Raw genomic sequence first — 17,218 nt, forward strand, 5'->3', positions numbered from 1 at the left:
TGGCCTTAATGTGGTCGCTGATATTTTTCATTAAAATCGATAAAAATGGAAATAATATGTCAATCGGTTTAGGATCAAGGATGCTGCCGTCATTACTCTTGTTATCCTTTTTGAAAGATTCATCTGTGATTCTTTTCAAGTTATCAGTTATTTAGTTTGATGCTGTTATGCAGCACAAGCAACAACCTCTGAGAATATTGGATATACATATATTTTCAATGTTCTATGTGAAACTCAATTTCCACCCTCATTTGAAGCTAAATGAGTGCAGCACATCCATTACAAGAGAAGAGGGAATTGTTATACATGAATCCCAGCCTTCACATATTCACTGCAAAAGGCAGATGGTCTCAATCTGTACGAGAGTATACTGCCACCATTTGTTGCAATGGTGTTACTACCTCTCTGGTGCAGTTTGCTCTTACTGATGTGCAAAAAGGAAGGTAATGTCCAAAATGGATCTTTAAGTGTTCAAATCAAACCTGCAAACGCAAGGGACCTGCTTCATTTCAGAGAAACACTGTGCAAGTGTTTTCTCATTGACCCTGTTCTTCCTCTGTTGCAAACTCCAAGTTGTGTCGACACTTTTATACATCCCTCGTCTTGGTTTCTTACCTCCATATTATAGACCAAGGATGTTGCATGGGGGCTCAACAAGTATGCTTCTTTTTTCACTGGAGCTTCCGGATCATCATGGTCATTGCTGAACTTAATTAAACAGCTTGACAGGATGCCACACGTCATCACAACAGCATCCTCCTCCTACATGTAATTGTTGAGCATCAACTCTGCAGGATTCAGACAAAGAAAGGGGAGTTTCAGGCACTTGAGGTGAGCTCATACGACACTGTGCTGGCCTGTGCGTTGTCGGGCAGGGAGGACTCTTTATCAGTGGGACTCCATTATGACTCATCTGTACTAAACACCCACCACCTCCCTTTACTGTGCAAAGCTTTCCTTTGTGCTGCTGAGTTTGTCTCATCCAGCACTTCACAGATGAGCACCGGGTCTCATCCTTTTAAATAATAAGCCCACAACACAATGATGTCAGAGGTCTTCAGACAGTGCTTACAAAATATGAGCATTACATTAATTAGATAGGTCTGTGCAGCTTTTCAGGAGTAATCAATAGATAGAAATGACTGAAAACAAAAGAGGTGAAATCTGTGTATTTTGTATTGTTGAAAAGCTTAATCTTCTGTATAAGACAGGCTATAACAAATTAGTGAAATATTATGGGCGTGTGCTTGTTTTCCTGTTTGCATGGCGCCACACTTATCTGTCTTGGACTTGAGACCTGGTTTGAGGATCTGTATGCTGCTAGTTTTTAAACAGGAGTCATTGGTTGAAAAGGTGGGTGGATGAACAATTCTAGCTTTACATAATGCTTCTTCAGTTCCATACAAGGTCTGTGGGAGACACAATATATTGAGCAAAATAATCATAGATCCCACTATGGAATATATTAAAAAATTCATACCATTTGGTGACATAGCAACTTAACTAGTTGGCAGTGTGTTGCGTGTTGACACGCTTGAAGTGTACAGTTCACATACCTCCTGCAGTTCTCACCCCTCGCCGCCTGGCGGCAGCAACGCGCACGCGGAGCGGCCGGTCACCACCTATACATCCATGGTTTCCACACCCACAAGAGAGACGTTTATTTAAGATTTCCGCATTTCGAGTTGGGCAGAAGAAACACCAAAGTGGCCTCTGCCCCGTTGCAGCTGCACCTTAGTAACCACCAGCATAATGTCACGCTTTCTTCTTAGAGCAGACGTAAGGAGATGCGTCGCCTCTCAGATTAGAATGGCGTCTGATCAGGTAACGCAACGTCCGAACTGTGGTGGACTGGTGACAGATGACTTCTTGAACGTTAGCATTAGCTTGCTAACATCTGTAAAGTTGTTGTTATCGGACGACGGGGTTAGCCCGGCTAGCTAGTCGTTAGCTCGTGCTTTCAGGCATCCACTTATTGTGCGCGTGCACTTGATGCCCTTTCTGCGTGTCACGCGTCAAGCCTGCAGCATGTTGTTTATGGCCCTAATGTAGCGTCAGACATGTTGCTAATCATCCTTTTCTGAACACAAAGCGTCTGTGTTACTGGTAACGTTGTGTATTTAAAGTTACTCAGGCAGTTAACGAAGGAGTCTGCGATAATAATGAAATGCACTCTAGTGAAAAACGGTCTGCTCTCTGTGTTCATAAGCAGCCCCCTATGGGAAGCAAACGAAGTGACAGCGACCGACTGGTGAATGGGTTCAGGAGCAGTTGTAGGTTTGGAACCTGAACCAGAGCGCAGCATAACAAGGACATGAATCAATAAGACATTAAATGTACTGCACCATGTCGTCCCGAAAGAGCGATGTTTTCTGTTGCTGTTGCAGAGATTGTTTAAGAGGTTGCATAATAAAGAGTCAAAGCTTAGGAAAATGTTGTGGTGTTTTTGATTTATAGATGTATTTTGCTAAAGAAGTTGAAAGACTGTCATACATGTGTTCTATTGGAAACAATACCATATGTCTACATTAATTAGTTTACTGGAGCCACTAACAAAGAGGCATCTGTACAACATTCTGCTGAGTACCAACAATAACTGTGGACCAACAATACATGCATTGATTGTATTTTAGGTTACATTTTTATGTGTCCTAATTTGTTAAATAATGATGGTGAATGGACTGCATTTATACAACAACTTTCCACCTTATTCGACAACATGCTTCACACTTTGCCTCTCATTCATTCACCCATTCACGTGCACATTCCTACACCGATGGTGGTGGGCGGTGACTTGTATGTGAATTGTGAGGCTTCATTCTGCTTATTCCAGCTTGGAGAGTTGGGCAAGGGCGCAGGCAAAGGTGGAGGTGGAGGAGGCTCTGTGAGGGCGGCGGGGGGCGCATTTGGAAAGCGAGGAGCGGCAGAGGAGGAGCGGTACTTCAGGTGAGAAAACAGGTCTGCACAGTCAGGCAAGGAAAACCAGATAAATGTTTTGGGCCACCCCCCCTCCCCCCAAAAAAATATGTATTTTTTTTTTTTTTTACTCATTGGCACGTTTTGTAATGACAACTATGAACCCCCTTAAACCTCTCATAAAGGCACTATACCAGGGGTCTCAAACTCGCGGGCCAATTGCTAGTGTAGTATTCTATAGAACATATTGACTCAAATACATAGTAAACATTTTGTTTGAAAACAGAAACTGTTGTAATATTAATGTTTCATGTGCACACACCCCATGAAGCTTGATCTGTAGTATGAAGTCATTCCTTAGTCCCGAGTCTGTTGCAAATGGATCTTATTGACTTGCAGTGATCTAGAAGCTAAATTCAGAGGCACAAGGAAAACCAGACATGATGGATCATTTCTGAGAGAATTGCCTCCATCCTTCCCTGAGCTGACAAAAATGATCAGTCGGGTCATGTACCTTTTTGGAAGCACACATCTGTGAGAAACCTTTCTCCACTATGAACTTTAATAAATGCAAGTACAGGTCCAGGCTTAGTGATGCCCATCGTGGAGCTGTATTCATGGTTTCACTGTGACCTGGATCAGGGTTTCTACTGTGACCTGGATCAGGGTTTCTACTGTGACCTGGATCAGGGTTTCTACTGTGACCTGGATCAGGGTTTCAATGTGACCTCGATCAGGGTCACATGTGGCTCAGCTGTGTGAGCAGAAGCGCTGCCAGGTGTCTGGCAAGAAATAGAATAAAGTACAAATGTATTCAGGTTTTGCATTTGTTGGTTCGATGCAGTTTCAATAAGTTATTTTAAAAAATAAAATATATTTGCACTGTTAAAAACTATTATAAAAATGTATAGAAACTGCTGGTTGCCTTTTTTTAATGACGAAAATATGTTATGAGTGTAAACAGCCCCCCCCCTCCAAAAAAAACTATGCACCTGTACTGTGCTAGATACCTTTAGTACAGTCAGATAGCTACTTGTAACTGTCATACATACAATGTTCTCATAAATGTTTACGGCTGTGGCTCAGCAAGTCAAGCAGGTTGTGGAAGTGTACTTGGGCCAAGCGTTTTACTGCGCGTTGATGATGAGTATATAATCTGATATGCAGGTGGAACCTTCTATGGCAGCCTCGGCTGTGTGAATGAAGTGGAAGATGCAAGTCGAGTTACCCTTCGAAAACCACTGGCATCGATGGAGCCCCGCCAGAGTCTAGAATTGCCACTAGGGGAAAGCATGCCATTATATTAGTAGTAACCTGGTAATCACACACATTTTTAACCCATTTTTTCCGTCACTGTGTTTGCACCTGCAGGCAGAAAGAGAAGGAGCAGATGGAGGCGCTGAGGAAGCATCACGTGGAGGAGATTGAGCACCACAAAAAGGAGATTGAGCGCCTACAAAAGGAGATTGACCGTCACAAGGGGAAAATCAGAAAGCTGAATCATGATGACTAACGCTGTTGTAATCTCTCCTTCCGACCATCTGATTACCAAGTTGATCGTTATCCAATATTGATTTATCTACTGCTTGTCAAGGCAGGTCCTGTATGACACTTGATACTGGCAACATAAATACCAATAAAGCTCTTAATCTTTGGCATTTCATGAACGCTTTTGAACATGTCTGTGCATCTTTGTATACATCTTGATTGTCAAATGTCAGTTGTTTATTGAGATTTGAGTAACTCTAGTTGTTAAAATAATTAGTCTGGACCTGTACTTAGACTGCATCTATGTAGGCTGTAGTTGGATAGTTGAGGAAGCGCTCGTTTTGGTTCACCGCGCGTCCCGGTTAAATTGATTGTGGGAGCCATTTAGCTAGGATGCAACTCTCCTGGAGCATTGTTCAAAGAAATCAAAGCTACTTCCCTACCTCTGGTAACGTGAGCGTATATCTCATACTAAGAGTGTGGTTGCATTGTATTTGGATCGGCTACGTGCTCAACATAAAGGTGCAGAAGTCAGACTCGAGCACTACGCGGTTGTGTGTGAAAAGAAGCCAAAACGAGCGCACCCGCCCCTCGGCGCGCAGATGGTCACATCTCGCGATGATTGCGGAGCAGTTGCGTTGTTCGGGCGAGCCGACGACGAGACCATAGCTGTCTGGAAATTTGTCTCGTGGTTTAGACTAAAACATATTATTCATATTGGACATTTTTTGTACGCGCGACCAGATACTCGTTCCGCATTTTAACACTTGCCACTGTTAGTGTCCCGAATCAGACCGGTGAGTTTCGCTAGCTATCTGTTAGCACCTTGTACGGAGCGTGTTTGTGTGTCTGAGAGCGTCCTCTGCACGGCGAGGCCTAAGTACCAGCTCGTCAGCCCGCCTGCTGAACAGTATTATTCTTAGCTCGAGATGCAACACAAAATGCTTGAGGTCGATTTTGCTCGGACATTTGTATAAGAAAATTGCATCTGACTGTTGAAAACTGCGCGCGCCAAGTAGGAGCGCGTGCACGTAAATGTGGAAATAAAATGTGTCAACCTCGTTAGCTCGCTGCATGTGAAGGGGGCGGGACGGCAGCGTTAGCTGTCGGCGGTGTCTAACGTGTTATGTTACCTCACAGTCAGATCGCATCCATGCGTTTGGAAACTATTTGCAGAAAGAATAATGTAAACAAACGTTCATTTTTGGAGAGTGACAATAAAAAATCCCAGTATTTGTGGGATCTTTCATCAAGCAGAATACAACCTTATGTTTAACTTCCACTGACCACATTGTGTTTCTTCGTTGCTATGTTACAGGACGATGGCTGCTGCTGAGGTGAACGGTAGCTCCGCTCCTGTGAAGGAGGAAGAGGAGCCCATGGATGTGAGCACCACGCACACAGAGAACTACCAGACGCTGGTGGACGCTGGGCTGCCCCAGAAAGTAGCTGAAAGTCTAGATAACATCTTCCAGACAGGTGGGCGATGGTTGTTTCTCACTCAGCGAGCTATGAGATGTCACTCCTGTCGCTGAGTCTGGTAGTGAACCTGCTTTGTAATTGCAGGCTTGGTGGAGTATGTTGACCTGGACGAAAGGGCCATTGATGCCCTGCGTGAATTCAATGAGGAGGGAGCGCTTACTGTGCTGCAACAATTCAAGGAGAGCGACCTGTCCCACGTACAGGTAACTAGATGGATCAATTGCATCCCTTTTTGTCTTTGATTGGCTTTTCATGTCTGTATAAGTAACCTGATTTTTTTTTTTAATGTAGAATAAAAGCGCTTTCCTTTGTGGAGTGATGAAGACTTACAGGCAGAGAGAAAAACAAGGCAGTAAAGTACAAGAGTCCACTAAGGGCCCAGATGAAGCAAAAATAAAGGTAAACAAAGTAATTTTTTTGTGCAGAAGGTCAGAATAAATGTCATATAAACATGTCTCTGCAGCCATTCAACCCAGTTAACGTTTTTTTTTGTGCTTTTCAGGCTCTGTTGGAGCGGACTGCATATACCCTGGATGTCACCACAGGGCAGAGAAAATATGGAGGTCCCCCTCCTGATGATGTGTTCAAAGGAACTCAACCAGGGATTGGAACTGAGGTACTGTAGATACATTTTTATATATATATATATATTTGTGCTGCAGTAACATTCAGAATCATGCAGAACATGCTCCATATTGGACTTAACAAATCCTTACACTTGTTCACCTGTTTCTCTCTTCTTCATCAGGTGTTTGTCGGAAAGATCCCAAGGGATTTGTATGAAGATGAGCTAGTGCCGCTCTTTGAGTCTGCTGGTCCCATCTGGGACCTCAGGCTAATGATGGACCCTCTCTCTGGTCAGAATAGGGGCTATGCCTTCATTACCTACTGCAATAAGGATGATGCACAAAAGGCTGTAAAGCTTGTAAGTAGAATAGCACGACTTTGAAAGAAGCATCTCAAACCACATAACAACAGAGTTAGTTTTAAAGGAATAATCCAGACATTTTTAAATGAGTCTGACTTAATCTCTGGCGTGTAACTTTAAAAACAAGAAAATAATTCAAGATTCCCATTTTATTTTCAGTGTGATAACCATGAAATCCGCTCTGGCAAGTACTTGGGAGTGTGTATATCTGTTGCAAACAATCGCCTGTTTGTTGGATCAATTCCAAAGAACAAGACCAGGGAAAGTATATTGGAAGACTTTGGAAAAGTTACAGGTCAGTTTAAAAATAAAAATAAAACTACAAGTTTTCTTCAGAAACCCAATAAAACAAATCCTCAGTCATTAAAGATGATAAACATAACAACAGTTTTGGAAGATAGAGATAATATTGTTTTATTGCACAGAGGGTCTCCAAGAGGTGATATTGTACCACCAGCCAGATGACAAGAAGAAGAACCGTGGCTTCTGCTTCCTGGAGTACGAGGATCACAAGTCTGCAGCACAGGCTCGCCGCCGCCTCATGAGTGGCAAGGTCAAGGTGTGGGGGAACCCCGTCACTGTAGAGTGGGCCGACCCTGTTGCTGAGCCAGACCCTGATATCATGGCCAAGGTTAGTCTTCTGTCTTTCTCTTTTAAAGGGGCTGTATTTGACATTCTAAACATTATGTCAGCTGAGCAGAGGAGGAAGTTGTGACTTTTAGTGATTTTTGGTGCATGTGAGCGTGCCCTCCGCTCTGCACTTCCGTGTCATTGCAGAAGCACCCCCTCTCTGTCAGCACTTACACCGCTTTTTGTCTTTTATAGGTCAAGGTGCTCTTTGTAAGGAAACTGGCCACAGCAGTGACCGAAGAGCTCCTTGAAAAAACCTTCTCTCAGTTTGGAAAGCTGGAGCGGGTGAAGAAATTGAAAGACTATGCTTTTGTCCATTTCGAAGAAAGGGATGCTGCCGTAAAGGTGGGGTTTTCATGCTTTGGATGAGATATTTTGCACGTCTATTGATTCTGTGTATGTTACAGTTATGGGTTGTTTTATTTGGCTAGGCAATGGATGAGATGAATGGGAAAGAGCTTGGAGGAGAGGAAATTGAGATAGTCCTGGCAAAGCCCCCAGACAAGAAGAGGAAAGAGCGCCAAGCAGCTCGGCAGACCACCAGGAATTCAGGGTGAGGGACAGAGACATGTGACTCGTCGACTTCCTCTCTCATAAGGAATGCATTAAATGTAACTTTATCCCCCTACCTCTGCAGGTATGACGACTACTACTACTACCCACCTCCACGCATGCCACCACCTGGCCGAGGCAGGGGTCGTGGTGGCCGAGGGGGCTATGCCTATCCTCCAGATTACTATGGATATGATGACTACTATGATGACTACTATGGCTATGACTATCATGACTACCGCGGTGGCTATGAAGACCCTTACTACGGTTACGAAGATGTGTACAGCATGAGGGGCCGTGGCTCTCGTCCCAGCAGGGGCGGGCCTCCTCCACCTAGAGCTCGTGGAGCACCCCCGGCACGAGGTCGAGGGGGCTACGCCCAAAGAGGGCCCCCCCTTGGTGGTCCAAGGGGTGGCCGAGGAGGGCGTGGAGCCCCTTTCCAGCCGCAGAGGGGGCGCGGTCCTCGCGGGGCCAGGGGCAATCGTGGCGGTAACGTCGGCGGAAAGAGGAAGGCCGACGTGTTTAACCAGCCTGACTCCAAGCGCCGCCAGACCAACAACCAACAGAACTGGGGGTCCCAGCCCATCGCCCAGCAGCCCCTGCAGCAAGGGGCCGACTATTCCGGTAACTATGGTTACAGTAATGACACCCTGGAGTTTTCACAGGATTCTTATGGGCAGCAGTGGAAGTAGATGCACCCAAAGGTATTTGGCAAAGTGGCAAAAAAAAAAGAGAAAAACAACAGTAAAAAAAAAAAAGGTTGATTGGCCACAATTTTTTGATTGACTTTTTATTCTTCACCCCTCCATGAAAAAAAAAAATCTGTATATATCTCAGAAAAAACGGACAGACCCGAGAATTGGCTCAAGATGATTGGCTGGAAAGCCTTTTGGCTGAAGAAGGGAACGTAACCGTTGTGGTGAATCATTTCTTACTCCTACGGTTACATTGGGACGTGTCTTAAAAAAAACACCTAAAACACTTTTATTGTTACGTTTTGTTCCAGATTCTTTTAAAGCCAACAATGAACATTACTAAAAAAAGTGGACATTCATCCTCAAAAGTCTGAGAGGACATTAAATAGTGATATTGCCGAGCAGGACTTTTTTGCCCATGCCCCTTTCCTCCTTCCCCTTCTTGTACTCCCTTTTATTTGTGGTTTCTCATAGTTGCTTAGGGACTTGCTTGTAAATAAATGCATATGGTTAGAGCTTCATACTTCATTTTTTGCAATGGTGGAGAAAAGAATCCACAGGAAGGAAGAAATCAAAGTTTTGTAATGTTCAACGTGTATGCCTAGCATTTCTAGAGATAGACGAATTGTGTTTTTTTTTTTAACTGATACCATAACTTCCTTTGTTTTCTTTGAACTTGCCCAGTAGAATTTGGTTTGGCTTACCTTAAGAGCCATAGCAGTTTGTTCTGATGTTCTTTGTATTTATAACTTTTACGTTTGTTCCGTTTCAATAAAACTAAGCTGAGCATCAGTCAATTGTCAGATACTCAAATTCAGTGTTGTCATTCGGTATTTGACTATCAATTCCCGTATATCTGGATGAAGATCTTCTTTTCCAAGTCAAATTGTTTTGTCTCAAAGGATAATTACAAAAGACTGACATTGCACAAGAGAATTTGAATGGTGTTTGGATGAACACAGGATTTTAACCCTTTTTTAATTTTCAGTGCATGTTACATCAGACTACAGTCATTTCCTGCACTCAGAATTTAAATTGTGAACATTAAAGCAATACATACGACTGTTAAAGGACCAGAAGTTTGGCAATTTTGACTTTCAATTACTCAAGATTGTACCTGTCTTTCTAAATGTGTGTGCACAGGTAAACGGTGTATGCTTTAGTAGATTTGAGCTTTCCCTCACGAAATGCTATTCATGAAGAAAAGGAAAACTCAGATTGCTCCCTATAGGTGATTTATTTTTGTTCAATTTGAGAATGCTTAAAAAAAGCTGTTTCTAAAATGTTGTTAAATCAGTACAGTCCTTTTACTTTGCAGCAAAGGAAACTCATTTCTTGTGCAGAAGCATAGAAATGTGTTTAACAGATTTTGCGCAGATGATTATGGGATGCAGTAGAAGTAATTCAGTAGAAGAAACCATGTATTATTTTCACAGGTGGGAATTTGCTGTGCTTTGCAACTCCAGACTTTGTTTGTTGTTTTACACCTTTTTAACCTGAATGGTGTTTATTAAGGCAGGCTGACATCTATTGAAGCATATACTATGTTTACCTGTTAACACAAACTTTACAGGCATGGACAGTCCTGTATAATTGGTGAAATGTCCCTTGCACTGGTGTGGTCCTGATACTGACACCCTAACAACAGTCCGAACACATTTGACTTTGAATGGATTTGTATTTGTGTGCTAAGTTGTTCCCAATTAATGAATTATTTTTCTTCTAAAAAAAACCTGCACATCATCTCAACCATCTGCGCTTCTTTTCGAGGACACCAAGGATCTGACCATCCAAAGGGTTCAAATTCTAAAATGCTTCTGCCATAGCAAGCGACCACCTGTCAGAATCTCTTAACTATAAAACATGTTTTTTTTATGTCTTTTGGTACCATGGTGTCATTGTATTTTGTTTCATGTGTCTGTCCTCTTATTCCAACCTGCCTAGGTGGAGAAGCAATGAGAGCGGCACCAGTAGAATGAGGAACTCCCCTGAACGGTACTCGAGGGTGAGCTAGCCTTGCACAGAGTACTGTCTCCTCCTGTAGCCATTTGTAATCACTGAAGAAACACTAGCCATCATTCTACTTTGTTCTTTTATTTGTTTCCTTACTACTGTGTTCCACTACGAATCAAGCTTAGCAGTGGGGGTGTGATGTTGTTGTTTTCTTTCCAGGATATGAAGAACACAAGTCACTAAAGTTGACTCAAGAATCATTGGAAATATTCAAATTCATTGTGTTCCCAGCATGTTTCTGGGTTTTAGAGAACACGGGAGCAGTGCATATTTCCACACAGCAGTGCATATTTTTCCCTGTAAGCCAATTGAAAAGTCATATGTCAATTTAAAGCCAAATGGCTGTTTCTTTAGACTGGATTAAACAGCCAGAAGGCATACAGTCAAGGATTTGGAAAGCGCTATAGACCCCAAAACCCTGCAAACATCTGTTGCTCGTCTTTGCTCACTGCACCAAAGCCACACCTCAGCTGTCTGCACACATTCTGTGAATGAAGGGTGGTGGTGGGCATTTCCCCTCCAATGCCGCTAGAGGTAGCAATCCCACACCAGCACCACTAGAGATCCATTGTTCCTTTTATGCGACACTGCTTTTACTGGCCATTTTCTGAGCTGGAACGTTGCTAATTAATACACATGTATTAAATAGAGGAGCTGCTGTTCGAATTCATTCAAATAGCAGGAGGGATACTCAATGAAAAACTGATCAAATTGGCTGACGTTGGAACAATGACCGTCTCAAAACAGATGTATGTACCCTTGAACGCCACAAGATGGCAGTAGTAGTGCTCCAGTGTGCATAATGGACAGGTAAGACTGAAATGGGGAGCACAGTGTTGCATCAGAAAGCTTATTGTATTGCACATTTTGGTATGTATTGCAGTGCCATCAAATGCTGGCGTTTCCTTTACAGTTTCTCATGTCAGAACTGTGTCTTTATATGTTGCCTCTTGTCACCAGGCAGTAAAGGAGCTGCCTCCATCCATGTGAATGAGTTCACACAAATGGAAGGGACTGATTGGTAAGATTGTTCATTATCTGTACTAATGCTTAGAAGGTCTCAACATGTTTTTACATTTTGAGATTTATTTGGAACGTAATATAACATTTTATGACCTTTTACTTCCCAGAGCCAATTTGTTCTGTAAGGTTTAGGGTTAGTTTTCACAATATTAACTCTGCATAAGGTCACAAGTATATATGCATTGCATCATGTTAAAGACGATACAAGTCTGTGTCTCTGATCATGTTGATGCTTAGAAGCTGATTGACCAAGTGTTGTCAACATGCCCTCGTCTGTGTGGCCCTTTTAGCTCGGAGTCAGGAGACCGTCCTCAACGAGCTGCGGGCCAGCGTCGTCGCAGTGTTTCTCATCCCTCCGAGTGAACTCCTTACTGGACTGTACACTTGAGATCCGGTGCTGACGGGAACACAAGCTGGCTTCTGTTCCTAGCTCGGCAGACTGCACAGGTGAGGAATACTTTTGTATTAATGCAGCTACTCCTGTATAAGAGAACGTTTGGGCTTGTATTTTTGTTCCTTGGACCAATTTTTCAAGTCTCAATTGATGTCAACGTCACATTAAAACGTTTTTTTAATTGAATTTTTTAACAAAAGTTGTCATAACTGGGATTCATATGAGGTGTGGAGAGGAGTGCAGTCCTGAGAAATGCCTTTATTCTAATGGTTAATGTGTTTCCACTTGATCCAGAAGCATAAGAGGACACAGTTGATAAGCATTTCATAATCAAGAGCTCCATCCAGCAGACGACTCCTTCTTTATCCAGTTTAAATCATTATTAATGTAAAGGGAAATTAACTGTTGATCTTGATTGTTCAATACATGTGTGCTTATGTATGTTTATGTTTATATATATATATATATATATATATATATATATATATATATATATTTCACATGGACCTTGTGATAAATAATCTAAAAACTATGTGCACAACTTTCACTCTATAGGGTCTTCAAAATGGAAGTCGTTTTGGATTTGGTGCAACGTCATGGAGTTCAGAAGTGATTCCTATTGTAAATTATGAACATGTTGATTATTTTAAACTGCACCAGTCAAACCTAATGGGTGGACTACTGTAACTGTCAGTGGTCTTCCTGTACCGATCCGGTTCACTGTACGTGTCCCCACCTGCACAGTCCTGCTTTACTCAAAGGTGGTATTCAGGGATTGCAAGCCTTTAAAATTGGGATTCTATTTTAAAAAAGGCAGCAGTACATGTATGATGTTGGAAACACAATGCAAGCCTCTGTTGTTCTTCTGGGTGATCTCTAAATTAAATATGTGGATCCAAACAAACTTCACAGTATATCAATGTGCGATTTCTCCCGACAAATTAAAGTTCCGTTGATAAGAAAGGCAGCCTTTTTGTGCGCGATAACACTAATTATCCCGCCATTTCCTCCCGTTTAACACCATGAAACGAAACACAACGAGTCATTCTAACGTCGCCTTGAGTTTTCGTTAACTATCCTTGACGTAACGATAACGTCCAACGCATTCATGAAGCTCGTCTTCCCCTCAGAGGCGCCGTGACGCGATTTGCATTAAGTAGACCGCATGGTCACGTGACGCTACGACGTCACATGTAAATCGGGGGGGGAAGATGGCGGCCGCCGGCGGAGAACCTTCTACGACAAATGTGTCGGATGAATTATTTCAAAACTTTTACACGGAGGTACGATACACCTTATGTGAGTTTGTGTTTCTACGGTGTCGGTTGCTCTTCGTGAGTCAGCTGAAGTTGCGCAACAGCTCTCGCGCTGGTCCCCACGGGCCTCGCAGACGTTACCGTCAGCTAACGATAAGAAGCTAACGTCCATCGAGACGTGCAGTGGGCAGACGCGTCCGTCGGGTGTTATAAGGACACCGCCGAAGATCGCCTGTGTCTTTTTTAGTTTTCCTCTTCTCGACTCCCACAAGTCACTTTATCCTCAGTGGTTCTCCGGGCAGCTGGTTTTAACGCTAGCAGCTTCTGTCCATCGCGGTGCCCTGTGTCTGGGCTCGCTTTGCTCGGTCTCATGGTTAGAGAATGAATGAGGTCTCACTCCCACAAGAGATGCAGAGCCACCTCCTGTCTGGGTCTAATGTGTCTCCTGAATGCTGGCTGAACTAGGACGTCAGAAGAAGAAAGAACTAGTAAAAAGAAAATAACCACCAGACAGCGCAGCGTCAGTGACTGGTTGTGTTTTGAAAGTGGCCATTGTCTCTCTATCAGGTAAAACAGATCGAGAAGAGAGACTCTGTGTTAACCTCCAAGCAGCAGATCGAGAGACTGCTCAGACCCGGCTCGTCCTACTTCAATCTCAATCCTTTTGAGGTAAGTGTCCCACCCATATTGTATTTCCCTTATTAGGGAGTTGTTGGACCCATTGGATGATTGATCAATGCAATGGAGTTCAATTATTGACTTGATAGGGTCAGACATTTAGATTGTTATTGTCTGTATGTAGATTTCCCAAAACGGTATCGGAGAAAAAAGGAAAAACTCCACCCATCAAAAACCGCAAAACAAATGCCTTGTGTGTTGATCTTTTTTGGATGAATTTTATTTACAATAGGCCAACAAATATCTGGTTGTCATTATGTATAAACCACCACTACTCTCATAACAATTTGAATTCTGCATAATAATTATCTCAGATTGTCTCTTTGGATAAACATCCCAATGTTTACATCATTTCCAGGTGCTGCAAATTGATCCTGAGGCAACAGATGATGAATTGAAGAAAAGATTTCGGGCGGTAAGCGGGAAAAAAATCATTACATTTGATCAGTTTCCTCCGTGAAGACGTGACTCGCCTGCTGATTTGGTGATGGTGCCATAATGTTGTTTGTTTCCTAATTCCTAATATTTGGTCTCTCTTTTTTTCTTTTCTTTTTTTTACTGTGCAGTTGTCCATTTTGGTGCATCCAGACAAAAATCAGGATGATCAAATCAGATCGCAGAAAGCCTTTGAAGGTACATTCCTCACATCCTACTTTTATGTTAATAAACATCTGCTGTATAACAAGTATATAATAATATATATATATATACATCTGCTGTCATTGAGCTTGTTACATGTTGCCCAATATGTGTTTTGGCTGATGTTAATCGACACCATACAATAGGACTTGCAGCTTCTTCCTTTTGCGCATGCTGTCGGTAGGTGTAAAGCTTTAGTTTCACCTGAATGTCTCACTGTTCTAGCGGTGGACAAGGCATACAAACTCCTACTGGAACCGGAACAGAGGAAGAGAGCCTTAGATGTGATCCATGCGGGACAGGAATACGTTGAGCACCATGTGAGTCGTACACCTTTCCTCTCCGTTCAAATGTTCTAGGCATTTTGCCTCCATGTTACTCTGCTCTCCTTAACATTTTATATTCTGCCAACATGTGCTCCCAAACAGGTAAAGGAGAAAAAGAAACAGTTGAAGAAGGATGGGAAGCTATTGGATATGGAGGAGGACGACCCTGAAATGGTGAGTCAAAGTTATAGAAAAAGTGTTTATACAAAATCTATATTATAGTTTCAGTCAAGATAGTTATTGGTGATGGCTGTCAAAACATTAACGCATTGTGTCTTCATCAGTTGATTTATTTTTAGACGAACAGGATTTTTACGATGGTAATAGAGCAAATATTTGTCATGCTACCAGTTAAGGATTATACAAGACTTAACTTGTGCTTCTCCAGTTTAAGCAAGCCGTGTACAAACAGACCATGAAGCTGTTCGCAGAGCTTGAAATCAAGAGGAAGGAAAGGGAAGCAAAGGACATGCACGAAAGGTAAATGACTCACACAGTATGTTTACAACCTGTTTTTTGTTATGGATTTAAAAGATGGCAACCCTCTTTTTTTTTCTTTTTTTTTTTAAACATCTGGATCATGTACATTGTGATTCTAATATCTGATCAAAACAGAAAAGCAGTTCATTGACAATATCATGAATGTTTATGCCGTACAGCTGTGGTCGGAAGCGTTATGTTTTCGGGTTGTCTGCCTGTACGTACGCACAATTCTCACGAACACGATATGCCTGGAGGAAATTTCTTCAAATTGGCTTGGAGTCGAGAATGAATCGATACTGGCGTCAAAAGTCAAGGTCACTGTGACCTCACATGCATCCCATTCTCGTGAACGGCTCGATACTTTCTTCACTCAAGGAAGAACTGATTCTATTTTGGAGGTCAACAGTCAAGGTCACTGTGACGTCATGAAACATGTTTTTGGCCATAATTCAACAATTAGTTTTTTCAATATAATTCAACACAAATGTCTAGTTAATAGGTAAACAAAGTAATTTTGGACAGACATGAATGTGACCTGCAACTTGAGTGGTTGGTGGCGGCACACATACAACTGTGAGGTGGTTTATTCTTCTTTTCCCTCTTAATTTACCAGGAAAAGGGCAAGAGAGGAAGAAATTGAGACGGCAGAGAAAGCAAAGCGGGAGAGAGAATGGCAGAAAAACTTTGAGGTTCGTTCCTCCACAACTGCGGTGACTTTTAAATTGAGACATGATTGCTTTGTCATTTCCTTAAATGACCATTCTTTGGTAACACATTTTGCCAGGAAACAAGAGATGGGCGTGTGGACAGTTGGAGGACCTTCCAGGCCAAAGGAAAAAAGACCAAGGAAAAAAAGAACCGGTCCTTCCTCAAGCCCCCGAAAGTCAAGATGGAACAGAGGGAATGATGCAGCAAAACGAGACTTTTAGATTAAACACACTGTTATAAAACACCTAGTTCTGTGTCCTCACCACCTCGTCTGCAATCAACTGTGAAGTCGTCATCACAGTCATTGGGATGCTTGTCGTACGAAAACTTCCTCATCCTGACAAACGTAGTTTTGTACTTGGTTTTCTAATGTACATATCTGTGATCTGGACCCAGAGATCATACCTGCCTCATGTAAGAAAGAGAAACTATGGATCTTCCTCTTCCGTAACTGAAAAATGTGGTTTGTCATTGTTTTTGTTCTTTATTTTTTTTAACTAAATAAAGCTTGGTGTTAAAAAGCCTATCTTACATTGGTCTTCAAAGCTGAGTAACATTTGCAGGAGTTAAACAGGTAGGTATGCCTAGATTTGGGAGTTGATGCCTAAAAGGTACGTGGCATTTGTTTTGAAAATCTGGCTGTCATTACAGATGACAATACCGAGCAGGTTTACACACAACCTTGGAAATATGCTGTTGGATCAGAACAGGAAAATATTCCTGGACTGTCATGCAGTTAAAATAAGTCTACAGTACAAATGCAGGTTCTGCATTTCTCATGTCTTGAATGTATTTTTAATACTGTCAATGAAAACATCTCACTGGTATTTGTTGCACATTTCTTATTTATGTTTGACAAAATCCAATTACCTGTTTAGTTTTGGATTTCAATTTATAATACATAATGGAAGGCGTAAGGACACTGGATCGATAAAATTCAAGGCCAACGTGTCAGATTTGCTTAATTTTATGTATTTATTTTTCCTAAACAAGGAGACAAACTTTAC

General features: G+C 42.2%; 3 protein-coding genes across 3 annotated transcripts; all 3 read left to right on the forward strand.

Moving 5' to 3' along the window:
* Nucleotides 1-1,685: 1,685 nt before the first annotated feature.
* LOC306749048 (ATPase inhibitor, mitochondrial-like) lies at nt 1,686-4,577 on the forward strand. The gene is made up of 3 exons (XM_079232293.1): nt 1,686-1,824; nt 2,834-2,946; nt 4,288-4,577. The coding sequence occupies exons 1-3, from the start codon at nt 1,753-1,755 to the stop codon at nt 4,427-4,429; spliced, it is 327 nt and encodes a 108-aa protein (XP_079088419.1). The 5' UTR covers nt 1,686-1,752; the 3' UTR covers nt 4,430-4,577.
* Nucleotides 4,578-5,072: 495 nt separating this feature from the next.
* LOC306748575 (heterogeneous nuclear ribonucleoprotein R) lies at nt 5,073-8,886 on the forward strand. The gene is made up of 11 exons (XM_079231756.1): nt 5,073-5,201; nt 5,723-5,883; nt 5,971-6,089; nt 6,178-6,285; nt 6,389-6,502; nt 6,635-6,811; nt 6,974-7,109; nt 7,240-7,445; nt 7,640-7,789; nt 7,876-7,997; nt 8,082-8,886. The coding sequence occupies exons 2-11, from the start codon at nt 5,727-5,729 to the stop codon at nt 8,686-8,688; spliced, it is 1,896 nt and encodes a 631-aa protein (XP_079087882.1). The 5' UTR covers nt 5,073-5,201; nt 5,723-5,726; the 3' UTR covers nt 8,689-8,886.
* A 4,438-nt stretch (nt 8,887-13,324) lies between these two features.
* On the forward strand, nt 13,325-16,726 carry dnajc8 (DnaJ (Hsp40) homolog, subfamily C, member 8). The gene is made up of 9 exons (XM_079232292.1): nt 13,325-13,404; nt 13,945-14,046; nt 14,414-14,470; nt 14,622-14,688; nt 14,920-15,014; nt 15,123-15,194; nt 15,409-15,500; nt 16,117-16,192; nt 16,288-16,726. Exons 1-9 carry the CDS (start codon nt 13,333-13,335, stop codon nt 16,408-16,410), a joined length of 756 nt encoding a protein of 251 aa, XP_079088418.1. The 5' UTR covers nt 13,325-13,332; the 3' UTR covers nt 16,411-16,726.
* Nucleotides 16,727-17,218: the final 492 nt, after the last annotated feature.

This window comes from Taurulus bubalis, assembly GCF_910589615.1.
Source record: "Taurulus bubalis genome assembly, chromosome: 16".
Classification (NCBI taxonomy): Eukaryota; Metazoa; Chordata; class Actinopteri; order Perciformes; family Cottidae; genus Taurulus; species Taurulus bubalis.

Bases quoted from the DNA above. Each gene is read 5' to 3' on its own strand.
- LOC306749048 (XM_079232293.1), top strand. From the start codon at position 1,753: ATGTCACGCTTTCTTCTTAGAGCAGACGTAAGGAGATGCGTCGCCTCT. The intron at 1,825-2,833 runs GTAACGCAACGT...TGCTTATTCCAG, and splicing joins TTAGAATGGCGTCTGATCAG to CTTGGAGAGTTGGGCAAGGG. The intron at 2,947-4,287 runs GTGAGAAAACAG...TTGCACCTGCAG, and splicing joins GAGGAGGAGCGGTACTTCAG to GCAGAAAGAGAAGGAGCAGA.
- LOC306748575 (XM_079231756.1), top strand. From the start codon at position 5,727: ATGGCTGCTGCTGAGGTGAACGGTAGCTCCGCTCCTGTGAAGGAGGAA. The intron at 6,286-6,388 runs GTAAACAAAGTA...TGTGCTTTTCAG, and splicing joins CAGATGAAGCAAAAATAAAG to GCTCTGTTGGAGCGGACTGC. The intron at 7,110-7,239 runs GTCAGTTTAAAA...TTTATTGCACAG, and splicing joins AGACTTTGGAAAAGTTACAG to AGGGTCTCCAAGAGGTGATA.
- dnajc8 (XM_079232292.1), top strand. From the start codon at position 13,333: ATGGCGGCCGCCGGCGGAGAACCTTCTACGACAAATGTGTCGGATGAA. The intron at 14,471-14,621 runs GTAAGCGGGAAA...TTTACTGTGCAG, and splicing joins TGAAGAAAAGATTTCGGGCG to TTGTCCATTTTGGTGCATCC. The intron at 15,195-15,408 runs GTGAGTCAAAGT...GTGCTTCTCCAG, and splicing joins AGGAGGACGACCCTGAAATG to TTTAAGCAAGCCGTGTACAA.